The sequence below is a fragment of the Pteropus alecto genome, unplaced genomic scaffold, assembly GCF_000325575.1.
Source record: "Pteropus alecto unplaced genomic scaffold, ASM32557v1 scaffold166, whole genome shotgun sequence".
In the NCBI taxonomy this organism is placed as follows: domain Eukaryota; kingdom Metazoa; phylum Chordata; class Mammalia; order Chiroptera; family Pteropodidae; genus Pteropus; species Pteropus alecto.
In genome coordinates, this window is record NW_006439757.1 from 5,164,126 (window position 1) to 5,179,561 (window position 15,436).

The following is a 15,436-nucleotide window of genomic DNA, read 5'->3' on the forward strand; positions in this document are numbered from 1 at the left end:
TGGTCATTCTTATCTTGCAGAAAGAACAAGGAAAAAGTGTACCCAAGAGCGTTATTTTCAAGGGAAAGATTAAGAGCATGTAGTGTTTATTAGATTTAGCAAACAGAGGAAAAATACATGTGGGTTGATCCCAGTGTTTCAGACTGGAGACTAGTAGTAGCCCCATTGACCAAAATGGAGGTACTGTTAAAATGTTCACTTTTATAGTCAACTTGTCCTATGTACTAATTTCTTCATAAGAAGACATAGTCATTTCATTCTCTCTTTTGCATTCTATATTTTTGGGCTTAATATAATAGGATGCTTCTTAAAGATGCTGTTCATGAGGTGATTTTGAATATTTAAACATTTAAAAAGTTAATTTCCATAACTTTTTCCCCTCAGGAATGAATCAGCTGAAACAATTCTTCAAGGTTGTAAAGCCTCCATTTAATCATAGTCATAAAAATACTGAGTTAATAAAAGCTTACTTTTTGTCTGAAATTCCATACCATTAAGTAACATTCTGTTGAGTTGTGAATGACGTTATATAACACATTTTAAATGAATAGGTTTTCCTTTCTAAGCTTTCTTCTCATTTTCTGTTTACCTTGGAGAACATTAATTTGTCCATATCATTACAAAGTATAAAAAAAAATGTACAATTTTGTCCCCTATAAAATAAATGTGTCAAAGTTGACATTTAACAAAATGTTTTTTTTTTTCCCTAGTATCTCTTTATTAGACTTAATTTTATGTTGTTAACCTAGGCACCAAAAATACTTATCTTGAGGCTAATTCATAAGTGATTGTGACAAGCCATATAATCTTAACTTTCTAGACTACATGGCTCATTTATGTTTTTAAACTATTAGTATGTTTTTTCAAGACAAATGTTGAACTCATGACTTTATTTCTTTTACAGGTTAATGTGTGAAACTGTGCGATATGAAAGACATGAAGCAAATGAAGTTTTATACTAGTAGGTGTTTCCTTTCTCTTTGTACGTTGTATAATGCAGCAACTAAATGATTTCGTTAAAGAATGAAAGAAATATTAGTAACAGCTTGCTAAGTCCACATTACCTTACTTTTGCATTAACTTAATTTTTCATAGTTTAGCAATGTGAAACATTTCAGCCTTTTCCTGTCGTAAAATTAACATTTATAGTTTTTTGCTGGTAAGTTCCCATTTATAGCTATATATCTCTCATGTGTGATTCATAGATACTATTTCGCATTATGGAGTATTTTGACATGTTTATCATGAAATAAGAAATGGGGTATAGTGTTTTCAACGGAACAAAATATACATTTCCACAACCACACCAAATGAGATGTAAATAAAACAGAAATATCACATTTTAGCTTATGGTTCTTTTAGAAACAGGAAAATTAGCTGCCCACATCTCTTTAGGCACAGTTTCCTCTTTAATATTGTGTAATATTAAAGATGTGTAACATATTCCTTGAAAAAATGAAGACTGATTTTTTTTTTTTTTTAAGAATGTAGTAAACGTACAGTAGGTAAATACTGGTGTAATAAGATACGTAAACTCTGATTTACTAGACATATTATTTGTTAATAATGTGTACCATGACTGAAAATTGTTCTGGTGACCTTCCTTCCTGTTTTTCAAAGCAACTTGCTAAATAATTACTGCTTTCCTTGCATATTACAGGGAATAGCTTTCGAAATAAATAAAACACAGCTTCTCCCTTAAGGAGTGTATAACCTCTGGAAGGAGATAGAAGGTAGACTAAAAGGAAATCAACAACAAAAACTAGCCCAGCAAAACAGCTGAGAGTATAGACATGTACTGAGGAAGTGCAGGGGAAGGCTTGAAGGAACTGAGGAGAGTCTCAGAGATGGGGGTCTTTAAACTATGTCTCAAAAGTGTGTCCAGTGGCCCGGAGAGACTTTGTTGGTGGAAGAAACAGTATGTACAGGGATGGAGGGAGGTGAAGTGGCCTGCCCTGATGTTTTGAACACTGTGGCCAGTTTAATGTGATTGGCATGTGGTGGGTGGGTCAGGATGATGAATCAAGAGAAGAGGCAGGGCTGTGAAACTTGCTTGTGAATGTGTTGTTAAAAAATTGATCTAGATTCTTCAGGCAACTGGAAATGAATTTTTTCCCTCCTAAATAACATTTCATTGTGGAAAATTACAAATGTTCACAATCTTAGGGACAACAGTATAACAGACTTTCACACATCCATCATCTAACATTGTCAGTTGGTGGCCAGTTATGTTTCATCACTTACTCCTCTTCTCCTACCTCTGACTGGATTATCTTGAAGTAAATCCAGAAATATCAATTTATTTGTAATTATTTTGATATGTATCTTTGTCTTTAAAAGATAGACTTAAAACAAACCATAGTATTATTATCAACTTAAAAAAAATAATTCTTTATACATGAAAATATTCAAATTTCTTTGTCTCAAAATTTTTTTTTTTTTGCAGTTTATTTATTTGAGTCAGATCTGAATAAGGTCCGTCCATTGTGATATTTTGCTAAATCTCTTTTAATTTATAGCTTGGTGGCCAGTTTTTAAGCAGCAAAATGATGTGGCCGAATACCTTCCGAACTTACTCATCCCGTCAGAGGCAATGTCTGTGCCTGTATGGAAATGCAAAAGGGTGGATTAGATAGAGTGGATGGGCAGGGAGGTCAGTTAGGAGACAGCTGCAGTCATCTGTGGTTGCAAGAGCTTGAACTGAGGTAAAGATGGAAGGAATGGGGAAGTCAAGGGTAGATTTTACAAGAAGATACAGGTGAATGTGACCAAGGATGATTCGTAGGGTGTAACTCATGAAACTTTAATATCTAGGGGCTGTTTAGCAGGAAATTGTAAATCCATCTGGGGCTTACAAGAACATATATCCATATATATATATTGATAAGGGAAAGACTAACATCAGGGGCAATTGCCTTTAACATATTTATTGAAAAAATTAAGCTGTAAACAACTTAAAATATTTGTTTCCTTGAAGAACAATTAAAAGCTGTCAGTGGAATAGGTATACAAATGTCAGAGTTGGAAATCTCTGATGAATATTATTGAAATTTGTTGAAGCAGTCTATAGAAAGTGTCAACTTTCTATAATTTTGTCTTTCTCTTCTGAAATGTGGTTTTGGTAGTATTGGTGATGATGTAATAATAAACAACAAGTACTTCCTATGCCCCACATACTCTAATGAAGTATTTTATACATGCATTAATTTACCTCCTCCTCATAGCTGTCTTGTGAGGTAGATATTATCATCACCTCAGTTTTAGACAGGAAGAAACTGAGTCTTTGAGAGGATGACGTACTTGCCCGAGGTCTCACTGCACAAAATGGGACCTGGATTTGAGCCCAGAAACTGTGATTCTGCATCCTTAGCTGTTACCCCACTCACCAGCGTTTTCCAGCTTTTTTCATGCCACTGTAAAGATTGGCACCAATAAAAAATCATAATGCCTGTATGCATATTGGGAGAAGCAGGTCATCTTTCCGTGCTGCTGGCCTTGCCAAGGGTCGTGATGGTGGCAACAGAAACTCACTAGCAGTTCTGCCTACATTATCCTGACTCCCTAACATTATTTATTATTTATTTAAGTTGAAGTTAGATTACAGTATCTTTAAATATACCTGCTTTTTTAAAACTAAGTTTGGACAGTGAGTGCGAACCAAATTGATCATTGTAAAGCCATTTTTTAGATAATCCTAAATTGAATGCACTAAGACTAAAATTTGTAGCAAGAGTTGTTTGTAGCAATTGCTCATTTTTGACTAGTTAGAATTAGGTGGTATGTTATTAAGAAATGAAAAGTCTGTGAATATTCAGTGGATAATGACTTCTTAAGACCAAAAATTCACCCAGAGACTAATTGTAGATTCATTTAATCAGATGCCTTGTATTTGGCCAGTCTTGTGATGAGGGTAATTGAAGCGTTTTCTTCTGTGATCCTTGAACAAACATGTTTCTGCTCTTACCAATTTGTGTAGGTGTAGTTTTGAAAATTAAAGAGCCCTTGTATTTGTGGTGTATGTAAATCTGTGGTAGCTTAATGACACCACTCCTCTTTGGGGGCCCGCTGTTATTACCACGTGGGAGAAGTGACTTGTCTGTTCGTGTTTTCCCTTGAGTGTAAAGCACACAGTGTCATCAGGATATCAAAGACTTCCAGACTTTGGTTTTATGGACAAGACATGAGTATTCATTTTCCTTATTATCTCCGTGTGCCGGTGACTTCTGAGTCTATGGATTTTTAAAAATAATTTCACCGGGTAAATATAATACTCTTTTGATCCACCTCTGTACCTCATTTTTCTCATCTATAAAATGGAAACAATAATAATAGTACAAGTTTTTAGTGTTGGTGTGAGGATAAGATGCAATATTATGTATAAAGAACTCAGAGAAGTTCATACATAGTAAGTGCACAAAAATCTTAGCCGCTAGCATCGTTGTCATTATCATCATTTTTTTGATAATTCATATTTTGGTCTTTCAATTTTTTTACTGCTTTAAACTTTTGTTAGGAAGGAATTAACGATAGCAATGCTCTAACTCCCACGGTGTTATTGTTTTAACATAGATGAACAGGATGACAAAAATGTTGCTTTAAATTGTATTGAGATTTGGGGAGAGTTGCAATTCTGATAAAATTGAATTTCTAAAAATTTAGAATTCCCCATTAGAATCTAGTTGTATTCGTTTGCACCAAAAGGTTAGATAGAATTGGTACAACTTTACCCAATGGACAAGACTATCAGGTAATTTCCGGCTTTCTTTCATTTGTTATCTATTATATTATATAAGCTATTTTGCTAGCTTGGGAATACCAAGGTGGTAATATAAATTCCTAAACCCGAGGGACTTTAATTTAGAGATATCTTTCTTGAAGAATTTAATCTGAGATGAGAAAAAACAAGGTGTCCTTTTAGCTTTAGTTTTTCTTTAATGGCTAAGCATCTTCACTGTTGCATTTTAATGCATAGTTACATATAAAGTGCTGAAAACCTTCAGATTGGAAAAATCGACCATTAAAGAATTTTTTTGAAATGTGTAGATACACACACGTACCCGCACTCTAAATACGTGTAACTCTTCCTCAGTGCCCATTTTCTACATGTCTGACTAAATGCTTGGTTTTCTAAAGCGTCTTCTTAAGTAGTTTTTAAAGGGATTTATCTCTCTTTATTGCAGGAGAGGAAATTGTTTCTCCATGAAAAAAGAAAAAAAAAAAAGGCTGCATCGAGGCCAGTTGAGCCTTTTAAAGCATTTTCATTTAAATCTGTAAATGTGCCATTTAGAACGTCAAGCCTCAGCTGTTCTCTCTCACTGCTATCGCAGTCTTTCCATTTGTCGACTTGGTTTCCTGTCGGAGGGCAGCTTTCCCAAGTCGCTTCTCTGCAAGGCCACCAGCCCACGACTGTCCCCTTCACGCTCTCCTGCTCCCTTACCAGCCAACTTTGCCCCAAGCTTTACTTTCTGTTCACAATCCCCAGTTTATCTGCAGCTGTATTTGCGTCCTCGTCCCTCCAGGAGGAAAAGGTCCTTTTTCCTGCACAGTGCAGCTTTTCCTGTTCTCACCTGTGTTGTCAACCTCTGCTCCCGTCCCCTTTCTTACAGGCTGTAGGTGTGCCAGTGTCTTCCCTGCTTAAGGAACTTCTCGTTTGAGTCTTTGGCCCATATCCGGTTATTGTCCTGCTCTTTCCTGCTGGACGTGGCCAAGCCTTTATTTTGTATTACAGTCTTGTTCTGAAGTGATTTCAAACCCACATTTACTACCTATGTTGCTTTAGTTCTTTTTTTTTTCTTTTTAGAAACAAAATACTTCAAATCTCCTTCCCTTTCTTCCCCAGCAAGCTGTATCCACTATTTTAAAGTATCCTCCTCATCCTCGTTTCTATGATTTTTACTATACTTGTATGTGTGGATAAAGAAAACAGCGAAACGATTGTGTGCCACTGATCATACAAATATAAAAGTACATATTTTGTCTTTGAGCTTATCTCTCAGAAACCCCAGCAGAGGAGCAGAAATAAATAAATAAGATTATTAATTTTTTGATAAATCCAGTAGCAGAAGTAATGTAATGTGAGGAAAAGATTAAAATTATTACGTAATTGAAAAGCCATCTCCAAATTGGAAGATGGCCCTTGTTAGAAGTTCCTTTTTTAAGCAGTGGAACACTTTGTTCATAGGAAATTCTACTCAGCTCAGTAGCAGTTACTATTATGGTGGAAAGAGGTTGGACCGCACGAAGTCTCAAGGGGCTTGAGAAACCTCTGATCTTGAACTAACTGCTGGACTCCCATGAAAGCATTGTGGATAATTTGATGTAAATATATGTAAAGTTATTTTCACTTTGGTTTTTGGCATAATCACGTCATTGAGAGTACAAGTCTAAGCTGGTCAGAAGAGTGTATCACACATTAATGGTACAGGTGAGCAAAAATGCGGCCCTGAACTTCAGCAGAGGCCTCCCATTAAGACAGGCTTTGAGGAGAGCCAACAGAATGCGATGCAGATCATGGAGAGGGAGACACGTAGGAAGACTTCTTGTTTTCTGGTTTTATCCTTTGGTTGGATGATGTTGCTGAAACAGTAGATACCAGAAAAGAAAGGTATTTCTCTGGCTTTGGTCGCTGTGGCAGGCTCTCTGGAATTCCTTGCTAGTTGTCTCCACTTAGTTATTGGAACTTTTGTTAGCCTTCGTTTTATTTCTCTTTCTGATTTTTTCAGCTCAGGTTTTGTGGGGCCAATAGCCCCAGGGTGATAAGAATTCTGCCTCTATTTCTCTGAGATGGCCACCGGCTTCCCACAGGTCTGTGTGGCAGTACATGTGGCCTCAGCTGTACCTGACCCCTCTGTGACTCTGCGTTGCCCCCGCTCCCTGGGTGGTCTTCCCCACTTTGACCTTCCGCCAGTGCTTGTGTCACCCATTCTCATTTACCACGTGGTTACCAACCCTTTTTGCTTCCCCATGTTTAATGCCCCTGTTAATGTCGCCAGTTGTAAAGGTGCCCCTTCTGGCGTGTGCGCAAAGGCCACGTTGCACTTGGCCTGCTGATGTCGGAGGAATCCCTTTCTGTCCAGTGCCCTCCCATGCAAGGACAGACTCGTCAGGGTGAACTCGGAAAGTACTAACTGCTGCTCCCAGACTGTTTGGATTTTGCATGGGCACCATTCTTTCACTTTCTGTTTTGTCCACCCCCTGATCCCCGCCAAACGCATGAAGACTTAGGTGTCCGCGATCGCCGTTGGCAGGAGGCGCATTTTGAGCTGAATGTTATACTAGCTTAATAATAGGCTTTGCCCACAGCCATCTCCCACTGCACTGCTGCTCCCACTTCATAACAAATCTTCTCTTCCTTCTCAGTCCCCCTTGTTTTCGTTCCATAAATAGCCTTTTTTGACTGATTGGGCTCCACTTCATTGTATTAACAGCTGAATAAAGTAGCTTTTTTCACATTACTTTTTTGCCCTCTAATAATTGTCTTTGTTGATTTAATCAGTTTTCTTTTTCTTTTGATTTATTAGCTTATTCTTTCAACCCCCTTTCAACGTCAATTTGGTCACTTGTATTAGTTTACTGCTTTATAAATAGACAATGTGGAGCAGCGCACACAGCTCTCATGTGGGGACATCGCCACCTTGTGGACTTCTAGGATATTGCTGTGGAAATTCTTTAAGCCTGGCTTCAATTTTCCAGTTACTGGTGAATTGTAACTAACACCTTTGACTTTCAGACACTTTAATACCATATCTATTCAATTATTATTTCATTCATTTAAGAAAATACCTACGTACGAATCATACATTACGTAGTGTGTATATTGGGGGTACCGATGAGTTACAAGAGTTTCAAAGCTAATGGTGGAAGACTTGTAATAATAATTCTGAGACTGGCACCTGATTAATGTGAACCTTATACAGAGTGCGCTAGGAACCCAAGAGGAAAATGACTCACTTTATTTGGAAGATACTAAAACATTTCCCAGAGGAAGTGGTAGTTAACTTGGAATTCAAAGGAGGAATAAGAAGTTTACTAGACACAAGGTACTATTTAGAAGCTGGAACAGCAGGTTTGTTCAAAGGCCCTGAGTCCTAGGTGGGAAAAAAGTGTAGTCTAGCTGAACAGGGTGAAGTTTGCAGCATAGGGTATGTTGGGGATTGGAGCAGAAAAGAAAGTTGTAGATTGGCTCATTCAACTATGGTTGTAAGAGAGGAAGAGAACTAGTACATTTTATGTACTTGTTATGCAAGGCACTCCATATTACTATCAGATTAAATCAAAGTATTGTTGTGAAGAAGCTATTGACATCCCCATTTTACAGTCGAGGAGCCAGAATCTCAGAATTGAACGTCACCAGGGTCACATGGCAGCTATGAAAGAATATGTTCTAAATCCATGGCTCTCTGCATGGCAAAATATTGCTTCCCTCATGTGCTAAATAAGCCAAGGGGTTTGGACTTCCTTCAGAAGTTAAGGATCCGTGAGTTATAAGCAGAAGCATGTCATGGTCTGATTTACCTGAGCAAATGCTAACTAAAGTAGTGCCCGGTTTCTACTTAGATGTAGCACACAGTTCCTGCCTAAAAGGAAGTTCAGTGTCATAAAGTAGAGTAAAACAAAATGGGATAAGTATTTTAGAGTCTAGAAAACAGTGAGTGAGATTTTATTAGAGAAGTAGAGCTTGAGCCATTCCTGTAAGGTACAATGTGGTTTAGAAGCCGGAGAGAGGCAAGCATCTGGGGCAGATTGACAGCGAGGGGAAGGGACAGATAGGACAGCAGCCAGTCAGTAGCGGTGGGTTTGCGTTGAGAAGTAAGAGGACATCATAAGGTGGGAAAAGGATGGGATGAGATGATATATTTTCCTCATCATTCTAAGTATAAACCTGCCATTCCGTTTCAGACTTGGGATAATGGGCCATAGGGACAATTAATTTCTGATTCTTTCAGAGTCCTATCTGATTATACTGGAAGGTGAATCGATCATTTTGTGCTGGTCTGTTTATATTTTGTCTGCTTGTTTTGTTTGGCTTTATTCATTTCCTCCCTGTCAGTGGGGGGGAAAAAAAAGGAGCCACTCAGTGTGCTTTGTCATATGTCTAGGCTTTAATGGCTCTTTTGTTGCTTGTAGAGTGGGATGTATTGGATTCAAATAAATCGTTCTTAGCTCAGTCTCAGAATTTTAGGTGTTTTCCAAGTGTTCGTTTTGGCTGATCAAAGAGACTTGCAGAGTACTACTTTGCTATATGTACTTCTTTAATCATAGGTGTCTCTTTTCTACCTAATACTGGTGGTGTTAAGACTAAGGTTATTTGGAAATGCTCAGTCAGAGTTTTTCCAAGGTTCAGCTTTTGTCGTTTCAACAACTGTTGAAGGGACTTCTCAGCTCGTAGTTTTAAAAACACAAAACAATTATTTGAGAAAAATTAAAGTAACACTGACGAATAAAACACATGCATAGATAGTGATAGAGTTGTAGTCTTTTTTTTTTTTTCCCTCTGCCATTTGTTCTCGTTTGGGGCTTGATATTGAGACAATTTTCTGAATGTTTTCAAATGCGATAAGTCCATGCATAAGAATCACCTGGGCTATTTGTTTAAAGGGTATTGTGTTGGGTCTCCCACCTAATGATCAGAAGCTGGGGCATTGGATGGGATGGGTAGATCCTGAGAACATTCATTTTTAATTATGTCCCAGGTAATTCATATACAAATTAAAGCTTGAGAACCACTGGGCAGAATAATATCTCAGCATTAGTTCTAGATAATGGTGATGATGCTGATGCTGATGCTGATGATGATAATGATAATGTCAGTCTTTTGTTAGCCAGTTTCATTGCCAGGGTCTGTCTGCAAACAAGATCTCGGATTAATTTTGCTTACCTTTAAGTGTAGAAAAGTTTACTGCTGCTGCTAAGGATTGTTCTTAGAACTTCTTTTTCATCTTTTCTTAAAAAAAAAAAAAAAGCAACAAAAACCAAACAATCATTACTTTGCACATATAAAACTGCTATAAAACCTCTCAAATAACAGCTGCACTGTGGGGAGGGAGTATTTATGGACCTGGAAGGGTGGGGGCTGGGCCCTATATTGAAATACTGCCTGCCCGAGGCATAATTGAAAGTTAAAAAAGTGATCAGATTAGTACGATGATTTCTAATAAAGCCAGGAGAATTTTCTGGATGATTAAGACTAAGTAAAAGATTTTACTTAGGGAATTTTCAGAACAGAAACCAGCATGAGTTCTGTGGGGAATGGGTGGGACGAGAGGACGGGAGGAGGGTTCTTTAGTTTACAGCTATTTCCAGAATGTCTTTAAAATAAGATTTATTGCTTTTTTAGTGTTAGTTCTCATTAGCTTACTTTTGTAATACCTGAATCTTTAAAAGAGACAACTCAATAATACAGAAATTGCGATCTTATTTGTCGTGGCGTATAGTAAATGTCCACTAAATTCAATAAATGTTTGTAGATTGAATGATTATTCTCTGCAAATGCCTGTGCTAGCAAATGTAGCTCTTATGAGTTAATTTTGATTATTTTTGGAAATGGTAGAAAAACAGTCATCTATTAAGTAAACAAAATTATAATAAATGGGAGATATTGAGAGAATGAGTTTCTTATCTTTACTTAAAATCTTTAGATTTACTTAAAATCTCTAGATTTTCCTGATATGAAGAGTCACCCCTAATCATAGGGTAATCAGTGAGTATTCAGGGTGCCGGAGTATTTGCTGTCACAGTATTTTTATCAACTTTAGATCATAGGTATTTTATGATCAATGCCAGGAAAGCCAAATTTACAAGCTTTGCATTTATTTTGTTCATAGTAATTTTGCCTTCAAAAGGGGCAGATATGGAATGACTAAAAAGCTGGCGAACATTTATTATAGCCTCTATGTCACAGTTAATTTAGACCATGGTAACATTTATTGTACTTTTTAACATAATAAAAAAACTATAGAATAATTATTATTTGCATTTAATGAGCATTGTTCATTTAATCCTTGCAGTGGCTCTAGTAATTTTCCCAAAACTACATGTTTAGTGAGTGGTAATCTACCTTAATTTGCTAGTTTTCTAGATTTCATTTCCCAGACCAACTTTTCGGTGATAAAGGGACCATTGTAAGAGCAGATTGAAATAGGTTTATAAAATAATTCCTTTTTTTCTTCTTTTCAGTGTTTTATTACTTGTTATTTAAAAATAATTTAAACTGTTCTTGCATCTGGCAGAACACATTTTTTCTTGACATAAGTTTGAAAGACTTAGCATTTTCATTTGAGAAATCATTTTACTTTTATGGTTTTGTTGGAACTGAACTCTGTTTGACACTATTTTCTTGGGGTGTTGCTGTTGAGGACTATGTAGTTGGGAAACTGGTCGAGGATGGACTTGGGAGGAACAGTGATCAACTGCTGATGTGCTTAGGAAGCAAATAACAAAATGAAAATAATTAGGTGATAGTGATTGGCGTTTTAAATAAATAACTTAGTTATTTAGTATTGTAAATAGAATTCAGTGTCCTTTAAAAATTTTTGGAATCCATTCACCACCACTCCTCCCCCCACCTCAAAAAAAAAAAAAGAGATTTCGCAGAGGTTGTCAACGCTCGCATGTGATTCACTGGGCTCTGAGGGAGGTGTAGTGTGTAGTGTGTAGCTCTCATGTTGTGCTCTTAAAAGAAGTGTAGTGTGCTCTGTCCTTCTTCTCCACCCCTTCCGCTAGCTGGAACGTGGATATGGTGGTGAGTTGTGGAGCTGCCACCTTAGAATGAGATGGAAGCCACGAGTTAGAGATGACAGAGCCACACAGTGGAAGAACCAGGGTCTCTGTTCCACGGAGCCCGCATATCAGCCTGGGGATCCCGGTGCTCAGGCTGCCATGCTTGCGAGAGAGAAATGGACTTCCTCCTTGTTAAGCCATTGCTGTTTAGCTTTATTTTGCTTTGTTTCAATAGTAGCTGAGCCTGTATGCTAAGTAATAAATGTGATAGACTTGACTTTATAAAATAAAATGACTTACACATGGCCAAAAGCACAGTAAACAAAGTCAAAGCATAAACAATGAACTGGGGGAGAAGATATTCATAGCTCATGCTTTCAAAAGGATAATTTTTATAAAGTTAAGATAGATAAGAAAAAAAAGATTAAAAAAAAGATAAGAAAAGATAAGATAAGAAAAAAAAATCCCACAATTTAATAGAAAATCTGCTAAAGGTTATGAACTGATTTCACAGAAAAAAAAATAGATATGGCTCATGAAAATAAGAAAAAAGGTGCTCTTCTAATAATGAGAAAAATGAAAAATAAAATTACATTAAGACATTGTTTTCATCAAGCAGATTGGCAGAAACCCTGAAGTCTAATTGAAGGCTTCAGTGATAGAAAGCCTTGAGCTCCCCCGTGGCTTGCCCCTCACCCACTCCGCTCAGCCACAGAACACTGGCCGCCTTGCTAGGCAGTGCTGTTCTGTGGCCTTTGCACTTACACTTGAGATCCTCTCTGCCTTTTGCCTGCAGTGCTGGTCCCTTAGGGATCCACTTCACTAACTGATCTTTTTTGCTCAAATATGTTCTTCTCAAGGAGACGTTTCCTGACCACCCATTTAAAACTGTGGCACCCCAAACCTGTTTTCCTTACTCAAAACTATTTTTTCTTCTCTAGAGCACTGATTTCTAATTTTCTAATGTATTTATTTTTGTTTATTATCTGTATTGTCCCACCAGAATATAAGCTCCATGAGGGTGGGGATCTTTTTTTGTTGTTGATCCCTGAAGTATCCTAAGCACTTAGAACAGCCCTCATCATAAAATAGTTGAACATTTGTTAAATAAATGTGACAAAGTATATTAATAAGGATGTGGAGAAGCAAGTAAATAAACAAGTTGCCAACCACTTGTGGAGGACGATTTGACAATATTTCTCAGAATCGCAGTGTCTCTACCTTTTGGCCCAACAGTTGCATTTCTGGTTACTTGTTACAGTTCCTACCATAGATACAAGATTACTCATTGCAATTTTTATTTACTTTTTAAAAAAATAATTGCATATGATTAAAAACAACTGAAATGACTTGGGATGCTGAAGTCAAACATGGCACATTCGTAAGATATCAATCTGATAAAAAGATCTCTAAGATTTAGCACAAAAGAAAGAACACTGTAGAGTGTACTGTATTTTCTGTAAAAAGAAAGACAATGGCGGAGGGAATAAGAATATGTGTTCATTTTTGTGTGCATATGCATAAAGAAATTCTGAAAGAACATCCAAGTGTGGCAGAGGCATGTGGGAGCTTGGTTGACAGGGGAAAGTGTGCATATGCATAAAGAAATTCTGAAAGAACATCCAAGTGTGGCAGAGGCATGTGGGAGCTTGGTTGACAGGTGAAAGAGTTGGGAAGACCGAGTTTTACTGTTTATTTCTATATTTTTTTTGTTTTATGAAGCAACAGAAAGTATTGTCAGTTCAAAAAACTAAACTAAAAAATAAAATGTGGATTGGTATCCCCATCCTCATGGAGCTTATATGTCTAAGAAGCATTTAAAATATTTAAATATACTGACAAATATCTTTAGTTTATGTAAGGGATAAAAATAATTTAAAAGAAATAATTCCAATAGTTGAAAATACTATTTTTATGGACGTGTTTTATGCTATTTCATTGTTCTTCATGATTCTGAAAGTAACACGGTCACTACACTTTATGCTGTATATGTTTTGATTGATTCAATTATCTTTTCTTTTCAGTCCTGATGATATTGGGACCTGCTGGTATATCCTCCTCTCTGGTTCCGTGTTCATTAAGGAATCCATGTTTCTTCCAAGAAGCAGGTATCGTATAGACATTCTGTAATAGTTTATCCTTTTGCAGAATTGAGTTCTTTTGTGGAACTCAATTGAGTTCTTTACTCTTCCTATTTCCTCTTCCACTGACACAAAGCCAAGGCAGTAGCTTGGGGTGTTAATACATAAATGTTTAAGAAAGGACTGTTTTATGTTGTAAACACTGTTTCAATCTTTTTAACAAAAGGCAGGAATAAAAGGCATGCTGATGACATGTCCATTTGTTACAGGAACATGTCAGGCTAATTTAGGACACGTTTGTTCATAGGAATAAAATCTGCTTCTATAAGAAGCAGTCTCATAAACATCTAAAGAGAGGAAAAGAAAGTTCATTGAGACCACATGGGACTAGAAATTTGACTTTTCTGCCTCTCAGGACCATATGGTCTCTCATTTTTGCATCTGTTTGTGGACTGGCTTCCCGCTCTCTAAGGCTATTAATGTTTTTCTCCCTGTGACTTTGGCTTGTATGTGCCAACTGTTGATTTATGACCTTATGTCCCTAATGATTACACCATTTGACTCTAGTGCCCGTGTCTTTTCTTTGGATTCTTTAGGCTGCAATCTGATTGGCTGGGCTCAGGGCTGATGTGTGCTTAGTTCCAACCAGCTCTGGCCAGAGAGGTTCAGGACTCATCTATCTGTTCATGGGGCTGCCCATGTTCAGGTTCCCTGACTGAGGGCGTCCGCTACTAAGTTTCAGTAGTTGTTTTTTCCCCAATTGTGTTTTTTTTCCACAATTAAATATTTTTATTTTGACTAAAAGTTTTTAAAAATTTAACTGATGAAATGTCTTTATTTAAAATCACTGAATAAATATTTTATTTGAATTGACTGAATTTATTAAAGAGTGGTGTTTACCACCTCCCTCCTCACCTTCTATAACCTAACTCTCTTAGAAACTTATTAAAATACAGTCTTGATGAATAATTTTGAATACGTCAGGGACCTGTTAAGAATCTATTTTAAAGATGTGAATAAATTTTTATAAAAAGTCACAGAGTCAGTGAGACTGGGACAGGGCATCGATATCAGCCTGGGTGTGGTGATAAAGGCATCGAGATGGCCCCTGGTGGCCAGAGTGCCAGGGGCACATTGCAGCCAATGAAAAACAACCCTCAGTGCAGTGCTCATGCCTGTTTGCCCTTCTGCTTCTCCAAGGTCGTTTTGGCAGGCATAAGTCTCTTTGGAAAATGATTCCAGGAGGGAGGACTGATCTGTTTATTGCCTGTTTGTTGTTCTTATAGATAGTAGTGATAGTTATAGTAATAGTTGATGGTGGCAGTAGTAGTAATAGAAGTAGTAATAGTTGTTGTAATAACATGATAATGGTGGAAAAATAGCTAAGTCTTTGATAGTGCTTTCCGCTTGCCAGGCACCATTTCAGATGCTTTATATGTGTTGAATTATTTAATTCCACACAGCTTTCCTTTGAGATAGGTACAGTTTTTACCTGCATTTTATGACTGAGGAAACTCTGGCAGTATAGGGTGGTGGGTAGGATTCTGCTTAAGAAGCTTGAAATGACCCTGAGAACCAGCTCCTAGAATTCCACAATTCTGTTTCCCAGGGGTGTATAGAATAACAACCAACACTCT

At 37.2% G+C, this 15,436-nt stretch overlaps 1 protein-coding gene across 7 annotated transcripts in view; it reads left to right on the forward strand.

Moving 5' to 3' along the window:
* Nucleotides 1-15,436, forward strand: part of RAPGEF2 (Rap guanine nucleotide exchange factor 2) — a 209,940-nt gene that overhangs the window by 68,603 nt on the left and 125,901 nt on the right. For 6 of the 7 annotated variants that reach the window (XM_015593293.2, XM_015593295.2, XM_015593294.2 and 3 more), the window contains exons 3-4: nt 905-961; nt 13,743-13,826. In XM_015593293.2, the coding sequence (XP_015448779.1) occupies nt 905-961; nt 13,743-13,826 (141 nt within the window). The remainder of the gene's footprint in view (nt 1-904; nt 962-13,742; nt 13,827-15,436) is intronic. The other variant, XM_025050413.1, reaches the window with a different exon arrangement.